General features: G+C 40.0%; 1 protein-coding gene across 1 annotated transcript in view; it reads left to right on the forward strand.

Moving 5' to 3' along the window:
• The window catches only part of LOC104275999, a 45,480-nt gene extending 36,688 nt beyond the window's left edge, over positions 1 to 8,792 (forward strand). The window contains exons 7-10 of the mRNA XM_009872138.1: positions 2,487 to 2,552; positions 3,594 to 3,665; positions 6,800 to 6,952; positions 8,656 to 8,792. Of these exons, the coding sequence (XP_009870440.1) occupies positions 2,487 to 2,552; positions 3,594 to 3,665; positions 6,800 to 6,952; positions 8,656 to 8,792 (428 nt within the window). The remainder of the gene's footprint in view (positions 1 to 2,486; positions 2,553 to 3,593; positions 3,666 to 6,799; positions 6,953 to 8,655) is intronic.
• Positions 8,793 to 20,736: the final 11,944 nt, after the last annotated feature.

Here is a 20,736-nt window from a genome sequence, read left to right on the forward strand (position 1 = left end):
TTCTGCAGCTTGTTTTCTTTTTGTCACATTTTGAGTATCTTCTTCCTCTTACACACTGAGGAAAGTAGAACAGAAATAACTCTTGATGAGCTACCCAGTTTTAGCGAAGACTTGAGTGAGTCAGTCACACAGAACTGGATGGCAGGGGAAACTGAAAAGATTATTCTTAACAATCCCTTGTAAGATGAAAAGAATGATGAAAGGGGGTGCCTGTCTCCTGCTGGGTGCTTTATATATTCGGAAATTTATCTTGTTAACTTGCTTTTTCCATTCCTGCAAATGTTATCATAGGATTCATTAATGAGAAACAAACCAGTTTATATGGTAGCTATAAAGAATAAGGGAGAAAATATCTAGGTCGATCTCTGTTGACATGTGTTTATATGATGCAGTTCAAAGCTTCAAAAAAAAATTCCATAAGAGATTTGACTATGTAAATATTTGTTAGTTGCCAGATTTGAAAATGAGGAAAATGCAACAGGTCAAATCCTGAAGCATTAACATCGTTCTTTTAAGCAAGCTCCAAATGGGAAAACTTTAACTTGACCATAAATGGACTGGAACATCTTACTGTTTTAAATCTCCTTTCCTGTCCTCTGTGCTTTTCACAAATCCTAAAAATGTTGCTTAAAAATCCATGTTTCCTCTGGAATGATTTCTGCTGAATTACATTAAGTTTTTGAGGCAGAAAAAACCCACACCACACTAGTTTTGTGATGAAGCTGTAATTAGCATAGAGCTGTAGTCTTTCTTCAAAGTAAGGTAAGGCTTTCATCTGCATAAAGTGTAAATCAGCTAGTCCAGGGCTTTCCTATTTTTGCATTTAATTTTGACAGCGTTCTTGTTAAAAGCAAAGTTTTAAATAACCATTTTAGTGGGTAAGTCCTCACCAGAGTATGTAAAGGTACTACAGTCTAACCTCATTTGTTAAAATACAAAACTGATTTCTCAGTATGGTATGCCTGAAAATTATTTTTGCCTTGGATTACCCTGTATATACTTTTGTGTAAACAAAGTCTGCAAAACTAAAGGTTTTAGTTTGGTTGTGCACTTCTGAAATATGTGTTAGTTTTGCTCTTTGTGTAATACATTGTCCTCATTAGGTGAAATAATCTGCAGGTTTTGTTTAAGTTTATTTTATATGAGTGTGGGAATAATTTGCTAAGCTTGGAAATTATTAGATTTAGAAAAAAAATAATATGAATGTATACTTTTTATACAGGTGAAAAAAATAAGAAATTGCGATTTTCTTTGGGTTCCTAGAGCATGCATTTTTCCTAGTTTTTTGTCTGCTATTTATCTAATAGAATTTCTTCATGTTGTGTAAGAGATTTGGTAATTTTTGAATGCTTTTAAAAAAAAAAATTTGCAGGGAAGTGTTTCACCAGCTCAGAGACTATTCATCGGTTTAGACGAGAGTGTTCACTTTATACCTGATTCCCAACACCCAACAGTGCATGGCACAGCTGCCCTCTCACCCGTGGCAGGTTACTCACAAGCACAGTCTCCTACCTCATTTCTGCTAAGTACAATTCACTCGCACAAGAAGTTCCTGCAAAATTAGTCATGTGAGGAAGTAAATGCCACTCACCTTGATTAAATTGCCCACAGCTGACAGCGGTAGAGACAAGACACTCATGGTTGGATAGGGATAAAACTAACTGGACAGGTAGGTGTCATGTGGATTAGTCGACTCGTTAAACACAGAAGGGATGCGTGGACGTGGACAAACCACGCTACACGTGTTCCGCTCTGCATGTTCCTGAGTTGCTAGCTCTTATGTCCTCAAACTTCTGTATCCAATACTGTGCCTGGGCACCTCACTGCTGATCTGAATAGAGCTGCGGAAAGAAAACTGACTGTGGCACCTGACATACCTTTGGTAGAGCTTTCCTGGCAGTAACGCTTGGAATGGTATTTCACAAGAACCAGCTGTGACCTGGATTCACACCCCATACAAGCTTGATCCTTCACCCGCCCTTCACCTTGCCCCAGTTCATGCATACACGTTTAAAACTTCATGGTGGACTACTCATTTCAATAGCTTTTGGATCCACGTTGATGGGATTTGTATGAACACTCTGAGCTTTGTGATTGCCAAAGCTACGTTATGGATTGCAAAGGCAATTCTCCCCTCAGGTTGCATTGCCATTTCACTTCTCAGTTCAAGATGACTGTCTGTATGAGTAAGATAGTGCTCACCACAAACAGGGAGGCCAGTATCCTGAATTTTTATAGGAGGCATCCTTTCTTCCTGAGGAAAGAACACAGCAAAATTAGATTATATCCACAATCTTGGGATTCAGATTTTAGACAAAAAAGAAAAAAAAGGAATATAGGTTAAATGAAGAACAATAGCTTGTGACTCTTAGTGAAATTTTTCTCAGTGTTTCAGAATCACCTACTAAAAATGCTGATGCACAGCAGATATCTAATAATAGCAACAAGTATTTAGATTTAATGTGAATATCTCTCTTTGCAAACAGGTGGTGCTTCTGTCATGGCACCTTCTGGGTCTCTGAAAATACACAGAGGGCACAGTCTCCAAGCTGGTAGGTGTAAATGTGTGTGTATGAGGTATGTGTGTGCATGGAAATTTAAGTTAATTTTAACTTAAATTATTTTAAACTTCAGAAAATATTAAAGATAATGTATGACTTGATTCCCCATTGTAAGACTTGTGTATTTCTTTAGTTTTTTTTCTTCGCAGGGTTTTTGTTAGAAAGGCATTGACAGATGGGATAAGTTTAGAAGATGCAGTGACAGATGAGATAAGTGTCAGAGCATAGGCAGTAATCTTATTCACAGCAGTAAAATGCTGCCAGCGTTTTAACAAAGGGCATCCACCAAAAAAAATCCATCTCGGGCCATGAGAAATCCTGTACCCTAGAAACGATGCGGTGGGAAAAACCCCCACCACATCTAAAGATGCTTCTTCAGGATAATGGAGAAAGAAACAACGCTAGCAGAAAAAAAAAAAAATTGAGTGTTTGCCATTCAAAATTAATCCAAATATGTTCATTCTACAGGCATAGATTTTCAGCTTGCCCTGTTTGAACTGGGCTGGAGTCTGAGATCATGAGGGAATCCAGGCATCCTTTTTCAGCTTAGTGCTCTGGAAGCACCAATGATGTGCAACCTGGCTTCTTGCAGAGATGATGATTTGGACTTGGAAAGCAAAGTTACCTTTGGAAAGGCTAGTTTAAGCATTTTCTGCAAAGCTTTGACAGAAATCAAGAAGTTATCCATCATGCTGGAGGTGGAATTTCAACAAGTGTCTTCCAGATGATCCCAAAATCACCCACACACTTCTCCCTGATTCATGCATGCAAGACAGCTCTGCTCTCTCCTTGACATACAGCAAAACACACTGTTGACTTCAGTGGCCTTCAGTGTGAATATTTTCAAGAATGTCCTAACATTTATTTCCTTGGTGTGACACTCATTAGAAAATTCTTGCATCACCACTAGAGAAAAGTCAACACTAAACCCTGCTTATATTTTCTGAGGTTATTCAGTGTGATTATTCAGTTAGAAAGTTGTAAGTCGAACCCAGAAAATCACGAGCTGTTGATAGTGTTCCTGTATTCTAGGTCCCAAAGGTGGTTATGAGACCCTAACACTTCCTGCAGAACCTGGAACTCCTACAAGCTCTGAGGAACCTGGTGAGTCAAGATCTTTGGAACCACTTGCGTTAGAGGACGCTAACATCTCCTATCTCTTTCTCCATTTCCGTTTTTGCTGTGATCTCTTCTAAAAGTTTATTTCTGAAGCGGTGCCCTTTGAACATGTCACCTTTACATATGTGCTCCCTCACACACACACAAATCTCAGGGCTGCATTTATGGGTTTTTCTTTCTGCGATATTTGTCGCATGTCTCTGAGATTGATGCCTACGTAGGGTAAAAAATATTAGTAACTGACACCTACTGAAAGGCTAAAACACCCATTTCAAATATTTTCTTCTTCCCTCCCCAGTTATGCTGGTTTTTCTTTCTTTTCTCCCTTATTTGAGTGCCACTGCATTTTCTCTTTTACTCTTCTTTTGTTACTTGTGTAACTATCTTTTTTTCTTCCTAACTTTTCTCCCTTTCTCTTCAAGCAATCATGATTCTTTTAGAATGTGGTAACCCTGCATTTTGGTTTTTTTTCTACCAAATTCTTTCTCCAGAATGATCCCAAGTACTCGTCCTCTAGTCCCTCTTGCAAGTGTCTTCTGTCTTTGTCCATGGCTCTTTTTGCGTGCTTTGGTTTCTTAGGAGGAGCTTTTGACTGTGTTTTTCTAATAAACCTTTCTCTTCAAACAAATACCAGCCAGTTTTTTAGTGTCTAATGAGGGATGTTTTTTATGTGAAGGAAAAATGAAAAGCCAAGTATTTCTATGTTTACAAAGAAAGCACAGTTTCTGTTAAGACAGCACAGACTAATCAACACAAGACTTTTCCTTCCATTCCAGTTTTCCCACTTTGTTCTTGGATTGTTTTTTTTTTTCTTTGAGTCAAGTTACAGCAAGAATATTTGATTGTTGCTGGGAGTTTCTTTGCTTTATGTGTTTCTTTGGTTTTTCTTGCACAAAGCCCCATCTATTAATATATGTGTGGCTTTTTAGTTCTCAGGAGAATTGTTTGGCTTCTCTGCATCAGGTATGACATTCAGTCTCTCAAACCTTTCAACTGTTTACCTCTATAGGGAAATTTTACCAGTTCTCATGCTAGTTAGCCTTGAGTACACTTCACTTAAACTCCTTCTACATCAATTTAACAGTGTATAGAAAGACTTTAAAAATTATCCTTTCCTTCATGACTATTCATGACTGCAACAGACTGTCAATTTCTTTCAGTATTAACTAGTTGAGATGCAGGTTTTCAATGCTATGGTTCTGCTGAATCTGTTTTGGTCTAGTCAGGCCAAATTCCTTTGAAATATTTTAGACAGAACAATTGAGAATAAGTTCTGAGAATGATGTTTGATGAAGATATAAAAAATTCTTATTTTTGATTTTTTTTTTTTTTATCTTTTCATTTTCTTCCCGTTCGGTCCCCATGTGTTGCCTGATCTAGTCGAGAGGTGGCGTCCCTGGTGGCAGGGAGGCTGGACTAAAATGATTTCTAAGGTCCCTTCCAGCTTAGGCCATTCTATGATTCTATGATTCCTGGCACCTGGCTTTGGAACAGCAAAGTCTGATGATCAGAAAAGTGTTTGGTTACTTTGTGGATGTCCCTATGTTTTCTTTAAGAAAATCTGTCAGAAAACTTCCGGGCTTTTAAAATTTTGGATTGCATAGTAGACTCCTTTGATTAAAATAGCTTAAGCCTGGAGAAATCCCATTATCCTGGAACCTACTGTAACCTCTGACAACTCTCCCTGTTGTCTGACTCTGTATGAATTATCTCTGCTATTCATAATATAGTTGAAGAAGAAAAATTCCCCTTAATGGTTGTTCACAGCTGCCGTTGGTTAGATATACAAAGTCATTCTCTCCTGTGCTATAAAAGCCTTGATCACCTACTGCCTCTCCATTCACATCTCAATGGTGTCTGAATGGACAGAAAAGAAAAGCAATGAGTTGGACAAATAAAGTTTTGATTCAGGTTTTATGTAGGGATGAGGAAAAGCTTAATGGGAGAACTCTGGGGAAAGGGAGAACCTGAAAGTGATATATTTTTTTCTTTGCATTCCTCTTTCCCAAATCGACTTAACCGCAAGAAAGTGTTTAAGGGTAAGAACTTCAGCTGGAGTGGACAGGCAGATGATTGCTGGCCTGCTGAGTAGGACGAGAATGTGACTCAAAGACTTGCCCAGGCACAGCCTGTGTTTGGGTCTCCTGTAGCTCGGGTAATTCTGGGAAGTCCCTCGGTATTTAATGGACTGCAAAACTAGATGGAGGTGCCTGATATCAGGAAGGGTTTGAAAGCTGTAATGCCTGACTGGGCAGGGAATGGAACATTAACCTTCTACCTTCTCTTGTAGTTTCACTTTGGACAAGATTAGAATAATTGAAAATAGCGCTAGAAGACATCTTGAGAATTCATCTAGTAGACAAAGTAGTTGTCTTTAAGTAAGAATTGCTTCATAGAGAACTATTTTCTGGGAGGTGTTAGTGAATCTATTTTTTAGAAATTCCTAGATGCAGAAATTCTTCAGCCTCTGTGGGATTTGCTCTAGTGTTCTTCTGATCAGAACGTATTAGAAAGGTTTTCCCACTGTCTAATCTTCCACATTTTTCCTGTGATTAAAGTATTTTATTACTCATTCTGGCCCCTCTTGGCATTATTGTTCTTTTTTTCAATTCAATACAAGGAAGCCATCAGTGCTGCCTCCTCAAGCTTGCCTTCCCCTTGCTTGAAAGAGTTCTTCAGTCCCTGTTTTGGGGACATATTTTCTGAACTTCTAGTGATTTCGGTGCAGATCATATAATAGTTCATGTCTTCCTAGAACAGATTGCTTCATGTAAGGCTTTACTAACCTGAGTTAGAGCTGAAAGACTTCTGAGGTAGTGCTGCATGCATTACTTTTGAACATTTCTACATAGCGTTTGATTTCTGATACAACATAGCGTGATCACTGGCTGTGGTCTGTGATCATCTGCATGGATCCTGACTGGATCAGTCTCTCAGGATCTTTTCTGTAAAAACCTGTCTTCTCATGTCCCATCTACAACTGGGGAATGTACCATTTGGCAAGCAGAGTTGTTGCTGGGGAACGTCTGCTTTCAGAACTTTTGATGGAACAGTGTGCTTTCATGAAATGGATCACTGGGCATTGCAAACAGTGTCTGAAATAACGTCATTTATTTTAGAAGGGGCAGTAGGCTATTCAGCTGACGTCACTACATTGGATCGACCTCACAGCGAAGCAGCCACCTATGTTAATATTCCTGTCAGCCCTACTTCCAAAAAACAGCTTCATTACATGGAATTGGAACTTCAAGAATCTAGCACAAGCATAAGAGGTAAGGAAGTCTACACTGCTATTTAAACAGCAAGGGAAGCAGTATTGCAGACTCTATTTGGAATCTTAATTTCTCATCCACCCGTTGGCTCTTGCTAACAGAGGAGTTGAACCCTGGTACGTTTGGGAGGCGGTTCTTGTAACTGCCAACTCTTTCGGAAAAGATTTCGAAGTAATGAGGCTCTGTAAGATGTTGCATCCCTCTGACAGGTGTATTGTATGTGCATTCCTTCTAAAGTGAACATTTCTGTGTCTGTGGAGTTTGACAGACAGTAATTTGCCTCATGTTCTCAAGATTTGCTTCACACATATTAGGACTATACTTACTTTTTTTTCTTTCGTGGCTTCAGAAACAGGGCTGTGGGTGTAGGTGTACAGGGCTTGCTCCTGAAGATACTGACTCTGGAGCCATGCAGCAAATAGAACAGAGTGTTCTGCTATCTGCCTAACAAGAGGATCTGTGAAAGTTCTACAGAGAGGAAGCTAGCTCAAGGTTTTTTTTACTATTTTTTTTATTTTGTTTTGATTTGTTTATTTATTTATTTATTTATTTATTCTTTTGCCTGGATCTGGATATTTTACTTGTAGGTTTAGCTTGGTCAATTATCACATAAGCATACAATATAGCTACCATGCATTGTCATTTAGAGATGCATTCCTCCTTACAGAAAGGCCCTAATCAGAATCTGATATTTAATTGCTCACATTTGGTATTGTTGGGCTTTCCATTTATAGTTTTCAGCTATTGAAATTTTAATTTTTATACTTGTAATTTCAGCAATTTTATTAGCTTTGAAACACTAGAACCTTCCCCTGTTTGGATATTTTTTGTATTCTTTTTTTTTTTAAATGTTTGTATGGCATGGAGTAATTCTAAGCTTCTTCCAGGCTTTAATGTAGTTCCCTGTTGAGATGTAAAACTTGATTTTATCTTCATTTTAAAGACTTTTAAAAATATTCATTTTAAAAACTTTTATCTTCATTTTAAAGACAGTGAACCAAGGCATTCAAAATGAAGAGCTGACATAAACTGTCATAAACTTCCCTAAATGTCAACTACCATCCCAAGGAAAACTTGTGTAACTTTGAAGGTGCCTTTAATGACTATAAATATTTTATTTTTTCATATTAAAGCTTTCCCAGCCTCTACAGTTGTATGTCTGCAGGCATACAGAACAATTTTACTCCTGACTAGACTGAGCAGCTTTTATCTTCTTTATTGCCAATTATTGGACTAAATTGTCACTCTCTCTGAGGCTGAAGGTGGTTGATCTGGTAAACATTAAGAGAGTACCTAATCCAGACAAAGAAGAATACCCATGAACTGCCTTCCAAAGATGTTTTCTTTTCAAATACCAGATGTTGTTCATTTACCAACTAGTAGCCGACTTTTGAAGCCTCCCAGAAGTGGGAGAGCTGAGTTCAATTTTGTCTTCTACTGGGGAGTGTGGCAGCGCAGTGCAGCAGAAATAGAAGTGGTTCATTTGCTTATTTGAAGAAAACATGTATATAGCAAAGCTTTTGAGGTTTCCTTTTTCAGTTGTGTTTATCATTTTACACCCTTATAGAGCTTAACTTGAAGACCTGACCAAGATCATCTAGGAGTCTGGGGAGGAAGTGTCTCCACAGCCTAACTCTGGGTCAGTTTTACCCAGGAGTTTATGTAGAGTATAGTCTTTTACAGAATTTCATTTGATATTTCAGGGAGTGGATCATCTCGATATGCACAGATTGACATTGCAGCCACTGAGACAGCCCACAAAGTGGGAACGCAGCACGCTCAGTGCCGGGAGGAACGCTTGCAGGAGCTAGAGCAGAAGAAGAAAGGGGCTCAGCAGTGACCTGTCTAGGAAAGAACTTTTTGCTCACCATAAATTGGTACTAATTTATCTTCCAAAAAATTCACATTTATTGTAAAAAATACTCCTACAAAATGCTGCCATTTCTAATTGCATTTATACCAGATTCATTCCAATATCTTGATTCCTAATTGGAAAGCTGGTAGCATGAGGGGGGGCATGAGGTCTTTGTTTTTATTTTAATTTGCTTGCAACGTCCAGATTTTTTGTCATATGCAATGACAGATGTAAGTTACCTTTTTCTATAATTCTAAAATCCTGGAGAACCTGGAACCAATTCTGGTGTGTATTAAATGGTGGCATTTTTTTTAAAAAGAAAAAACTTGAATGTGTGTAGACAAGGGAATGCGAGTGTGTCTGTGATGTGTACACATATGTGTGCATATGTATGTGTGCAAGCACACATTACTGATAAAATATATGTATATATCTGAGTGTACAAAATATGTAAAACCTCTAGTAATATATTAATGGACTCTTACAAAAGCAAGAAAATTCAGTGCCTGACTTTTTGCAGGTGCAGTTTTGTTCATTTTATTTGCATATTTATGGACATGTTTAACTTGACTGAGGGGTAAATCAGTTTTAAACCTCACAAAGAGTTCTGCAGCTCTGGCTAAAGTTGCTCTGATTTAAAAGCTGCAGTGTCAAGAATGCGTATGTGTATGCATACAGACAAGAGCACACACAAACAAGTTATTTAATTTAATTATGTCTATAAACCAAAGTAATGTGAAGGGACATTCTGGGTACTTCGATTCTTAAAAACCCTGTGTCAGACCATAAGCTTTAATGTCCTTTGCTGCTGAGTACTTGTAATTCATAGTAATTTTCCTGGAGTTGAACGTATGTATCACTTGGAAAATCAGGTGTCGAGTTTCTCATAGCGAATATCTTAAGATCAAGGTACTCAAAAGAAACATTCACTTTTGAAAATTGAGTCCTTTGTTTATATCTCCAAAATTCTGCATAATGTAAACCATATCAAAATTGGATCATCCACTTTGAAGCTAAAACTTTTATTGAATAATTCTTTGCTGCCCCTAAATAGCAAAAGCCAGTTCTGTGTAAAAGGACAATGTCTTCAGAGATGCTGCAGAATTGAGGCACAACAGGATGTTATGTTGTAATATAGGTTTATCCACAGGTCTGTGACATCTTGCTTTTGTACAGTGAGACTGTATGATACAAAACTTGACTTAGTTTCTTGTGTTGCACTGTCTATGTAATTCTTGTGTTCTATGTATTTGTCCTGATACAAAAATGTTATTTAAATAAAATGTTATGGCAGTGACACTAGACTAACCAGGCAGTGTACTTATGAAGAAAATGAATTTTTGGCCAGCAATAACATAGCAGCTTTGGCTTCCAGATGTTATTGGAAGTGATATCTTGGGTATTATGATTTGTTGACTGTGTCTTCTTAAGACACAATGTCACAGCCCAGTTCTGTTTTTCAGATATGCATTATAATTTATATTGGTGAGTGAACATTTTGTGCCAGTGAGGGTTTCTCTAAGTGACTTAGAATGAGAGATGGGTGTTTGGTTTTGAGGCAAAACATAACCTATATATTCATTTGAATGTAGCCTCAAAAGTAATGTAAAATATCAAAAATCTCTCAAATAAATAAAAATGTGTTTGAGAGTTGACAGTTGCCATTGTCATCTGTTCTGTGCTAAGATGTACTTTTCAGTTTATCAGCCTAGCATATTTCTGAAGGGAAAAGAAATATTTCTTGTGATATTCCCAGTTTAAAAGATTTTTCTCATTTGGCAAATGGACAATGGTGAACTGCTTTGTAAACACGTATTCAGTACAACTGGAATGGCCTGGACTTACAGCTCCTCGGAACCGGGTTTATCTCACTGAGCTGCTGTTCAGTTAAGGATCTTCCACTGGACGACTTGCAGGGTTAAATCTCTTGCTATTCGCCAATTTATATTGTATATTTTAAATGAACATTGCTTGCCCGGTGCACTGAAATGCAATGTTTTCCATCATGATATATAATGAAGCTGCAATATTTCTATTGCAAAAATCTGCATCAGGAAAATATATTACCCAGGTTCTCTACAAAGGCTGGTTGTGTGTTTCTCAACATTGTGTGTTTCTCAACATTTGAATCCTGGACTTGCAGCAGGGGTAAAGATTTGACACAATAGTAAAGGTCAGCACATCACTGCTGGCCTTAAAGGAGTTGTCACAATTTAAAAAATATATTCTTTGGGTTCAACAGAGCTGTGGATCTGTGCATGCCTGTGATTCTCTGTGCATATATATTTGTGTATATTATAGACTGCAGCTACGATTAGCTAGACTGCTGGATTAAATTTGTACCTACAGCCTTTGTTAATGTCAACATAATTATCCTATAAGGCTTTCCATGAATGAAGTGTTTTACTTCTTAAGCTTCTGTTTCCCCGTTATTTTACTTCACTTGAATATGATAAATGGAACAGATGACTTTCACTTATTTTTCAAATTCACAACATATTTTCATGCACTAAATTGTGTTTAGGATACTGAAGCATACTGCTGCATCTGTTGGAAGCGGTCTGTTGTTTCCATGGTACGCTGCGGCACCTCCCTGTAGCGCCTTTTGGAGTATCTTGAACGCCTCCCTTATAAACTTGACACTTCTGGTGGAGAAACTGAAGTTTGGTCATTTGAACAACAGGAACTGACAGAAATGGAAAACATTTTTTCTAAATAAATAACGTGCCTTCAGCTAGTGGTAGTAAACCGGGGAAAATGGAAATCAAGCCATAAACTCTATGAGCACGCTTGTGCTCAACATGTAGCTTCCATGGGTTAACTCTAGAACTTCTGTTAACATACAAATAGTTCGGGGTTTATTCACACACCTTGTGTAAAACTTGTGCACAAGTGATCTAAAATACAGTTTGTGATTGCCATAGGGTGATTCCAGATTCAGAGCCCTTTGGTAAAAAATCCCCAAATAATCTGTCATGCTTTTGGAGACAAATATGACTTGTAACTTCTGCTGGTAAAAATGAAGACTTTTTTTGACATTTTTGAGCAGAGAGTCAGAGCTTCTCTTGTCCTTACCAGGAGTATGAGGGATTAATTACCAGAAGGACAAAACAATGTGACTTGATTGATACTTCTGTAAGATATTCTTGAAACACTTTAACATGACAGAAGTGCCAATTTTGGGGGCAGTGCCATCAGCAAATGCAGTGTTTGGCTGTAACTGTTATTGTGTGTGTTGTGTACATACCCCTTCCTTTCTGACAGTCACACTCAGTGGTTTACTGCCAAATGTAACTACTACTTCTTGATTTCAGTAAAGCATTTGACACTGTTTCCCACAGCATCCTCGTAGCTAAACTGAGGAAGTGTGATCTGGATGTTTGGGTAGTGAGGTGGATCGTGAACTAGTTGAAGAAAAGAAGCCAGAGAGTTGTGGTCAATGGGGCAGAGTCTAGTTGGAGGCCTGTGTCTGGTGGAGTCCCTCAGGGGTCAGTGCTGGGACCAGTGCTGTTCAATATATTCATCAATGACCTGGGTGAGGGAACAGAGAGCACTGTCAGCAAGTTTGCTGCTGACACAAAACTGAGGAGTGGCTGACACACCAGCAGGCTGTGCTGCCATTCAGAGAGACCTGGACAGGCTGGAGGGCTGGGCGGGGAGAAATCTTGTGAAATACAACAAGGGCAAGCGTAGAGTCTTGCACCTGGGAAAGAACAACACCAAGTACCAGTACAGGCTGGGGACTGACCTGCTGGAGAGCAGCGTCGGGGAAAGGGACGTGGGGTCCTGATGGGCAGCAGGATGACCATGAGCCAGCAATGTGCCCTCGTGGCCAAGGCCAATGGCATTAGAATTAGAATTAGAAGGGGAGTAGCCAGTAGGTCGAAAGAGCACAGGAGGTTCCACAAAGACATTAGGAAAAGCTTTTTCACTGTGATGGTGACAGAGCCCTGCCACAGGCTGCCCAGGAAGGTTGTGGAGTCTCCTCCTCTGGAGACATTCAAAACCTGCCTGTATGCGTTCCTGTGTGACCTCCTGTAGGTGATCCTGCTTTGGCAGGGGGGTTGAACTAGATGATCTTTCGAGGTCCCTTCCAACCCCTGGCATTCTGTGATTCTGTTTGATTCAGATTTATGGCATTATTCATAAGCTATTATGGAACATTTTTATGTGCAAATATTTGAGTGTGGAATTTCTCCAAGTTAACATGCTGCAGGTTGGAGGGTTGGATTTTGGAGGCATTTAATTGCCCAACAATGCAAATAGTTGTCTGGGCTGTAATAGTACTCTGGCACCTAATCATAGTAAATGCCAGGAGGTGTCTTTAGGCATCTGAATGTATGCAAATATCTGCCCTAAGAGTTGTTTTTAGCAAATAGCTTGGAAAAATTCTGTGTTTTCCTCTCTGTTGTAAATAAACCAGTTTTAATTGGTGTAGCTTGGAAAATTGTACTAGAATGTGAATTATGGATGATTACATATTTTTCTGAGATGCTGAAACATGCGCCCTTTGCTAAGTACCTATTCCAGTTTGTCTGGGATAGCACACATACTATTGCTAAAAAGACCACAGGAAGAAGACACAGAATTTTATGGGTTACTCACCACTCACTTCTGTTAAAATGATGCGATTTTTTTTCAATTGACAGTGCTGTTATATTTTTATGTTGTCTTTTATCTAACAAGATCCTTGTGTTTCATTTGGCCAATCACATAAATGTTATTTTGCAATCTAGGTTGAAAGGAAGTATTAATTTAACATCATACAGCAATAAGAACAAATGAGAGTAAGGATGGGAAGAATTAGAAGTTATTAAGGGGAAATTTATAAGACGTAGCTCTGCAAATACATATTTTTTCAGTGAGTGGAAAATAAGAAAAGTGCCATTTTTAAAACATTTCAGTGGATTCTGAAGAGTTTGATTTTACACTCTCCTGGACCAACTGTATCAGCTGAATGCATACAAGTCCATGGGGCCTGATGAGATTCATTCCATAGTACTCAAGGAGCTGGCAGATGTTATGCCAAGACCCCTTTTGACCACCTACCAAAGGTCTTGGGAGTCTGGGGAGGTCCCTTATCACTGGAAGTTGGCCGACGTTATTTCAGTCTACAAAAAGGGTGGAAGGGAGGACCCAGGGAGCTAGAGACCTGTTAGTCTAACCTCAGTTCCTGGAAAAATTATGGAGAAGGTCATACAGAGCACAACTGAAAGGACAAGGCAATCGTCAGGCACTGTCAACATGGGTTCACAAAGGGAAAGTTCTCACCTTGTGGATAAAAGGAAGACAGGGGATGTATTTGTTCTGGGTTTTAGTAAGCCTTTTGATACTGTCCCTCGCAGTGTCCTTCTGGACAAGTTGTCCAACTGTGGCATGAGCAGGTTTGTGGTACACTGGGTGAAGAGTTTGCAGAGCTCAAAGTGTTGTAGTCAATGGGGCTACGTCTGGTTGGTGATAAGTCAGCAGTGATGTTCCTCACAACTTAGTCCTAGGGCCAGTTCTGGTCAGTGTATTTATTAATGATCGGGACGCAGGAGTTGAGTGCACCATTAGCAAGTTTGTTGATGATACCAAAAGGGGACGTGCTGTTGACTCTCTTAAGGGACAAGGTGCAGATGGATCTAGATAGATTGGAGCGTTGGGCTATGATTAATGGGATGAAATTTAACAAGTTGAAGTGCTGGATTCTGTACCTAGGATAACATAATGCCAAACACAAGTATAAATGGGGAGAAGAGTGTCTGGGGAGCAGCCCTGCAGAAACAGATCTCAAGGATTAGTTGACAGCAGCTCAGTTTGAATCAGCCATGTGTCCTGACAGCCAAGAGGGTGAAGCCCCATCCTGGAGCGCATCAAACAGAGTAACCAGCTGCTCAGAGGGGAGATTGTTCCGCTGTGTTCAGTGTTGGTGCGGCTGCACCTGGAGCAGTGTGTGCAGTGCTGGGCCCCACAGTTTGATAAGGATGTCAGGGTCCTTCAATGTGTCCAGAGATGGGCAACAAAGCTGGTGACAGGTTTGGAAGGAATGTCCTATGAGCAGCAGCTGAGGACTTCGGGCTTGTCTAGTTTGGAGAGAAGGAAGCTGAGAGGAGACCTCATTGGTCTCTAGAGCTTCCTGAGGAGAGGAAGTGGAGAGGGAGGTGCTGAGCTCCTCTTCCTGGTGTCCATGATATGATCACAGAATCATAGAATGTGTTGGGCTGGAAGGGACCTTTAAAGGTCATCTAGTCCAACCTCCCTGCAGTAAGCAGGGATATCTCTAACTAGCACAGGAATCATTCAAAGCTGCACCCAGGGATGTTTAGACTGGACCCTGGGAAGCATTTCTTTGCTGAGAGGGTGCTCAGACACTGGACAGGCTTTCTAGAGAGGTCGTTGGTGCCCTGAAGCCTGCCAGTGTTTAAGAGGCATTTGGACAATGCCACTAATGACATGCTTTAACTTTTGTTCAGCCCAGAAGCGGTCAGGCAGTTAGACTGGATGATCATTGTCTGTCCATTCCAACTGAAATAATCTATTCTAAAGATGACAGTCTTCAGAAAAGCTTAGGACAGTGATGGTCAGTTGATTACAGGTTAAAAACCACTCTCCTATAGACTTTTTTTTGAAAGATCAGAACAGAAGTGAAAGGAAAATATGTGCAGTTTGTGTCCTGGATTCTGATACAAAAAATAGCTTTAGAAGGCAGAAGGCAGGTTTAGGAAAGTGCAGCTCCCAAGTACACTTTGTGTTTAGTAAAAACTTTAGGGTGAGTTCAAGTTAACTTTAAAACTTACTTGCTTTCAAACATTTGTCTCCATAAGAGCATCTAGAAATAATTCAAATTTATTATCCCACTGTGTACAGAGAGGCGTATGTAACATCACCATTTTACTGAAATAATAAGTGTCAACTTATTTGAGGAATGTGCAGTGAGGGGGTGGGATCAGAAAGCAGATGTAGCATGACAGTAATTTGTCTCTACATTACATTATTCTGTTGTGAAATCCTTTAAAAAAAAAAAAAAAGCCCTAGCATCTGCTATTGAATAAGTTAAATTTTACTCAACTGTGGGCTGAGCTGGCAGTTTATGGGTATTTCATATACAGAAAATAGAGCAGTTTGCATGCTTGAAAAGGAATCTGGCCTTTGGATACTCAAGTCTAATTATGTAATGAATTGCTGAGATTCATCACACGCTGGTGTCTCTGCCTGCTACAGGTGGAAGAGGTACCCTGTGGCCTGTCTTTGGCAGCTCTTTATCCTTTTACTACCAACAGTCAGCAGCACTGGGCACAAAGCACAAAAAAAAGCATGGGAATTCGATGGAGTAGTAGATAGATGTCAGCAGAAAGCCGGAAAGTAGCGGTTGTCCTTTGCCAGCTCTTGCACTGACCCAAGGGCAGCGACAGGGTGACAGAAGGGTGCGCGAGTCTGTAAAACGTACTTCGGGGCAGTGCTGGAGCCTGCTGGTGGGATCGTTGCTTCTCGTACAGTGTGGCTGTAGCAAGGAAGTGGAGTGTCCTGGAATGGGCTGAGCTTGTGGTTGTGTTCTTGGTCAAACAGATGATGTTCCGACTGTTGGAATGTGGGTTGTGGGGTTTTTTTTCTTTTCTTTTTTTTCTTTTTTTTTTTTGTTAAATACTCTGTGTCTCTTTGGTACAGATTAGGAAAAAGGCATAACCTGAAAAATTCTGAACAAAAGTCTGGAAAAATTTAGTGCATTTCTTACTGCCAGTCGTCGGCCATTGAAATTAAATGAGCAGTAACCCCTGATTCCTAAGCTCTTGCCACGGAAGTATCTTCTTTCAGAGATGTCACTTTTGGCACATAGTTCTTCTCACTGCCCTTTTGTTTCCTCCAACTTCAAAAAGGAGCAAATACCAGATCCCCAACAGTCCCAGGAACTGGTACGGATGAAAACTCTTTAAACTGTGACCGAGTGTATTTGGAATTGTAAACAGGAGTCCCAGAACTTGGCTCTGGACTGAGGTTGGAGAATGGGAATGGACTCTTTCCCCAGTGAGGGACTATTTAGTTAATGGTCCTGGTTCACATGTCTTCTTCAACTAAAAAACTTCTGGATCTAATGCCAAGCATTCCAAATTACTGGGTTTTGTACGCAGGTCTCAGGTTTTTTTGTGTTTCTTAAAATAATCTAGCTCCCTTCTCTCTTTAAATTGCCTGGAAAATTATAACTACAGAACATGAAAAAGCATTTTATTGTAGTAGGACTCTCACTTCGTCGTATAGAAATCATCAGGTTTAAGTTACAGAAGACCAGATTTTGACAGGAAACCTGAGAGAGAAAATAGTTTTATTAAAATGGGTGTGTGCAGCTGTCTGATAAGTTAACAAGTCAGTGAAGGAACAGAATATGTACATGTTATATTAATGTATCCATTGTTTTTACATTCACATGCTGAGCTTTATTATCCATGTACTGTTTTTGATTCAGGAGCGTCCTTTTTTCCTTGAGTGGTCGGATAATACACATGAAGATTTGGATATGAAAGTGCATAAAGGGCTATTGATAAAAGCATTCAGGTTACAATGGTTGCTGTACCAAACACGGCTCAACTTGAAATATTTACTGTAGATGAAAGTTAATATATTTATTTTGGCTCTGCTGGGTGGATTTTATGAATGCTTCCATTTTATGACTGTGGATACCAGTAAAAGAAATCCATAGTCTTCTTTTCTGTAGATTGACAACCTGCTTCCCAACAGGTGCTATGTGAAAAGCCTGAGATACATTAACTGTGTGTTGTATTTGGAAATGTTAATTCTGCATTTAGAAGCTGTTTGTTAGATAACATAACATATATGGAAAATACCGTCTTTGTCTTTCATAGCTCCTTGTTTGTATTGACTTTCATTTCATGATTTTTTTATTTAGTTCTTCTATTCTCACTAAATGCTATGGAAAGAAAAAATTAAGATTTAAAAATTATTTTAGAACTGTCTGTGTGCTATTTACTGGTAGATTTTTTTTTTTTTTTGTATGGGAAATGGTACTTTCTGAAACAAACCAACCTGAAACCTGAATACCTCTCTGAGGCAGTGACAAATGATAACAGGGAAGGTCTGTGGATGATGAGTATGTCGTGAACCAAGCATGCGGACGGTTTGTCACCTCTGCCTGTGTTAGTTCAGAGCTGAACACTGCTCTTGGGCTCTTGGCAGGTGACCCTGGGTGAGGGCCTGCAGCAGCATCCAGCAGCCTGGCTCCCGGTGCAGCGCTCTGCTTTCTGGGCACTGTGGATCCTGGCTGAGGATCTATGTTCTTCCATGTAGTGTAACCAACCATACTGATTCACCTGGACCCACAGACTGAATAAACAGCAGAGCTGAAAATACGATGAGTTAGGAGCCCTGCCAGCCACCTTTAGGGTCAGTAACCGGAGCTGCCGAGCCTGTGTGCTTCGTGATTTTTGAGCTGGAGGCTTGGGAGCTGCCTTCTGCTCCCTGGTGAAGTTCTGCTGAAGCCCTTCTAAACGCTCAGCCAAGATCAGCTGTTGAGGCAGCCACATCCTGGAAGCTAAGCTGGTTTCTCTGTCTCTTGCTGTCACCTGATGCGAGGGAATCTGACACACAGCAAGCAGGAGGAGCGCCCTACCAGGGATCCTGCTTCACCAGCTCCTGAGCACCGAGATCTGTACCTGCAGGAGGAACGGGGTCACTACTGGAAGGTGGGGCCAGAAAGTCAGATGGCACCTCAGCTTACAAAACATAAATTTTCTTTACTTGGTGAATTTAGATACTCTGGCTATTGCCTAGTCTATTAGGCATCAGAATCCCCTGGGAGTAGAAAGGGGAAATGATGACAGCAATGTGTCAGCTGTAGGGGCTGTTCCTTGGTCGTTTTGGTAGGATAGTCTGATTTGAGCTCCTCCACCAGTGTAGGACACAGTGTTTATTTTAAAATGACTTGGTTATTTTTGTTGTATTTAATGCCTTGTATATTTAGTTCCCTCTCATTTCCACCCCCAACATGTTTAATAACTAAAGTCTGTCCTACATGAAATCACTGATGTGTTTATTTGAATTGAGGTTCTTCTTTGGGGCAGAATTTAACACACCATATAAAACATTCTGATTTTTTTTTCTCAGGAAATAATGCAGTTCTTTCCTCCTTCTGCTCCCACTTCCTTATTTCAAATTGTTTCTCAGAGTGGTTTGAAAAACTTGGTAATCTGAATAATTGCAAAGAATTAGATAAAATACTAATTAAGGAAGAGAAGGTTCAATCACTGTTTAAAAGCTGTTGATTCTCTCCAATCAGCTGTCTCTTCCATCCACTCTTACCTATGAACTCCATCATTCACCTTTCAGTAGGTAAAGGACTGTAGGCCTATTTCATTTATGCCTTTTTCACTTGGCTTTGAATCTTTTTTTGATATTTACAGCTATTGCTATTTCACAGTGGTGGGGTGACTCAAGCTTTTTTTTTTTAAATCTTTAACGTCTCAAGGACTACCTCCTGTTCTTATTTTGGCCATATGACTTGTCTTCAGAGGCTTAAAAACTGCAATAATGACATGGTTTGTACATATATAGTCGTGTGTGAGTCACAGACGAGCACAAAATCAGACTACAACTCACCAGCCTGTGCACTGTGCCCAGATCTCAAAAAGCAGGGAAAGCCCCAAAGGGCCTTGACAGGAGACTATTCCTCATGTCTTTGTGCTGTTGCAGACTCTGCCTCAGCTACAGACCATTTCAAGGGCAAGTTGGATTCATGGGCAGCAACCATTGCTGGTTAATATTTTTTCTCCTCTAGGTTTGTGTGAACAATCTTTGGGTCTGATCATTAACAGCTATGTTAAATAACTAACGTGAGTCTCCCACCTTTACCACTGATGATCCGTGTCATGTTCCTAATTTCAAATTACTGTGATGTGCATTTTGTCAATCTCTTGTACGCTGAAGCACCTGCCAAGCATTCTCTGCTGGAGCCAACCTGGCCTTTGAGCCCGGTGACTGTCACAGCACGGTGGGTAAAGACAAGGCACAGCCATCACCTCTCTTTAGAGCGTGTGCTGGAGCAGCTCTGCACTGTTAGCACAGCTGACCTGAGCCTGGCGATGAGTCCCACGAACCGAAACCCCCCTTGCAACTGCAAAATTCTTCAGACGCTCATCAGGAAGCGTGCTCTACTTCAGGTACGCACTAAGTTGAAACCCAGCTTTCTGCTACGTCTTCTTGTGCACAGCACATGGATCCTCTGTCTGCCTTTACTGTAGGCTGATACTCACGATTCTCTCCCCTGTGCAACACATCTGCCCCAGCAGCAGCGTCTGAACGTGCTCAGTAAAAGCTTTTCTGATTGTGGAAACTGCTCACTGCTCTGCTTATTTCATTTCATCTGCTGATATATTTAGTGCAAGTCTTCAAATTCTTCACCCAGGAGCCAGTGGTGTGGCTTGGCTACAGCACCTGGTGGTACAGCACCCATGTGGCACACGGATTTATTTCTTCCTCTACAGAAAGGGAAACTCAGGGACATAGTGAAGTCTGCACCTTCCACACACAGAACAGAATACATTTCTAGTCTGCATTCACCTTGAGAAACTGAAAAAAATAATGAAGAGAAATTGGTAAGGCAATGCAGCTACTGCTGTGTTAAAGAAGCCCTTAAGGTGATAGACAGTGGAAGAAATGGTGTGTAGCATCTAGGAAAAAAACAAATATTTTTTCTCATAAATGGGTTTTAGCTATTTTTGGGCTTACATTCTAGCTTACCAACCAACGGCAACGTACACCATAAACTACATGAACTGAACCACCTCTAAGACGACTGCCAATATTAATGATAGCCTGTGTTTCTCGTGTTGGACTGATGCTCTGGAATATAAATAACTGTTAGCTTACATTAAAATAAAAAAGTTTAAAAATAAAAAGGCTTACTACTTCAAAGCAAGATATTCAGAATCTCAAACTAAGA

This window comes from Apaloderma vittatum, unplaced genomic scaffold (assembly GCF_000703405.1).
Source record: "Apaloderma vittatum isolate BGI_N311 unplaced genomic scaffold, ASM70340v1 scaffold12076, whole genome shotgun sequence".
Taxonomy (NCBI): domain Eukaryota; kingdom Metazoa; phylum Chordata; class Aves; order Trogoniformes; family Trogonidae; genus Apaloderma; species Apaloderma vittatum.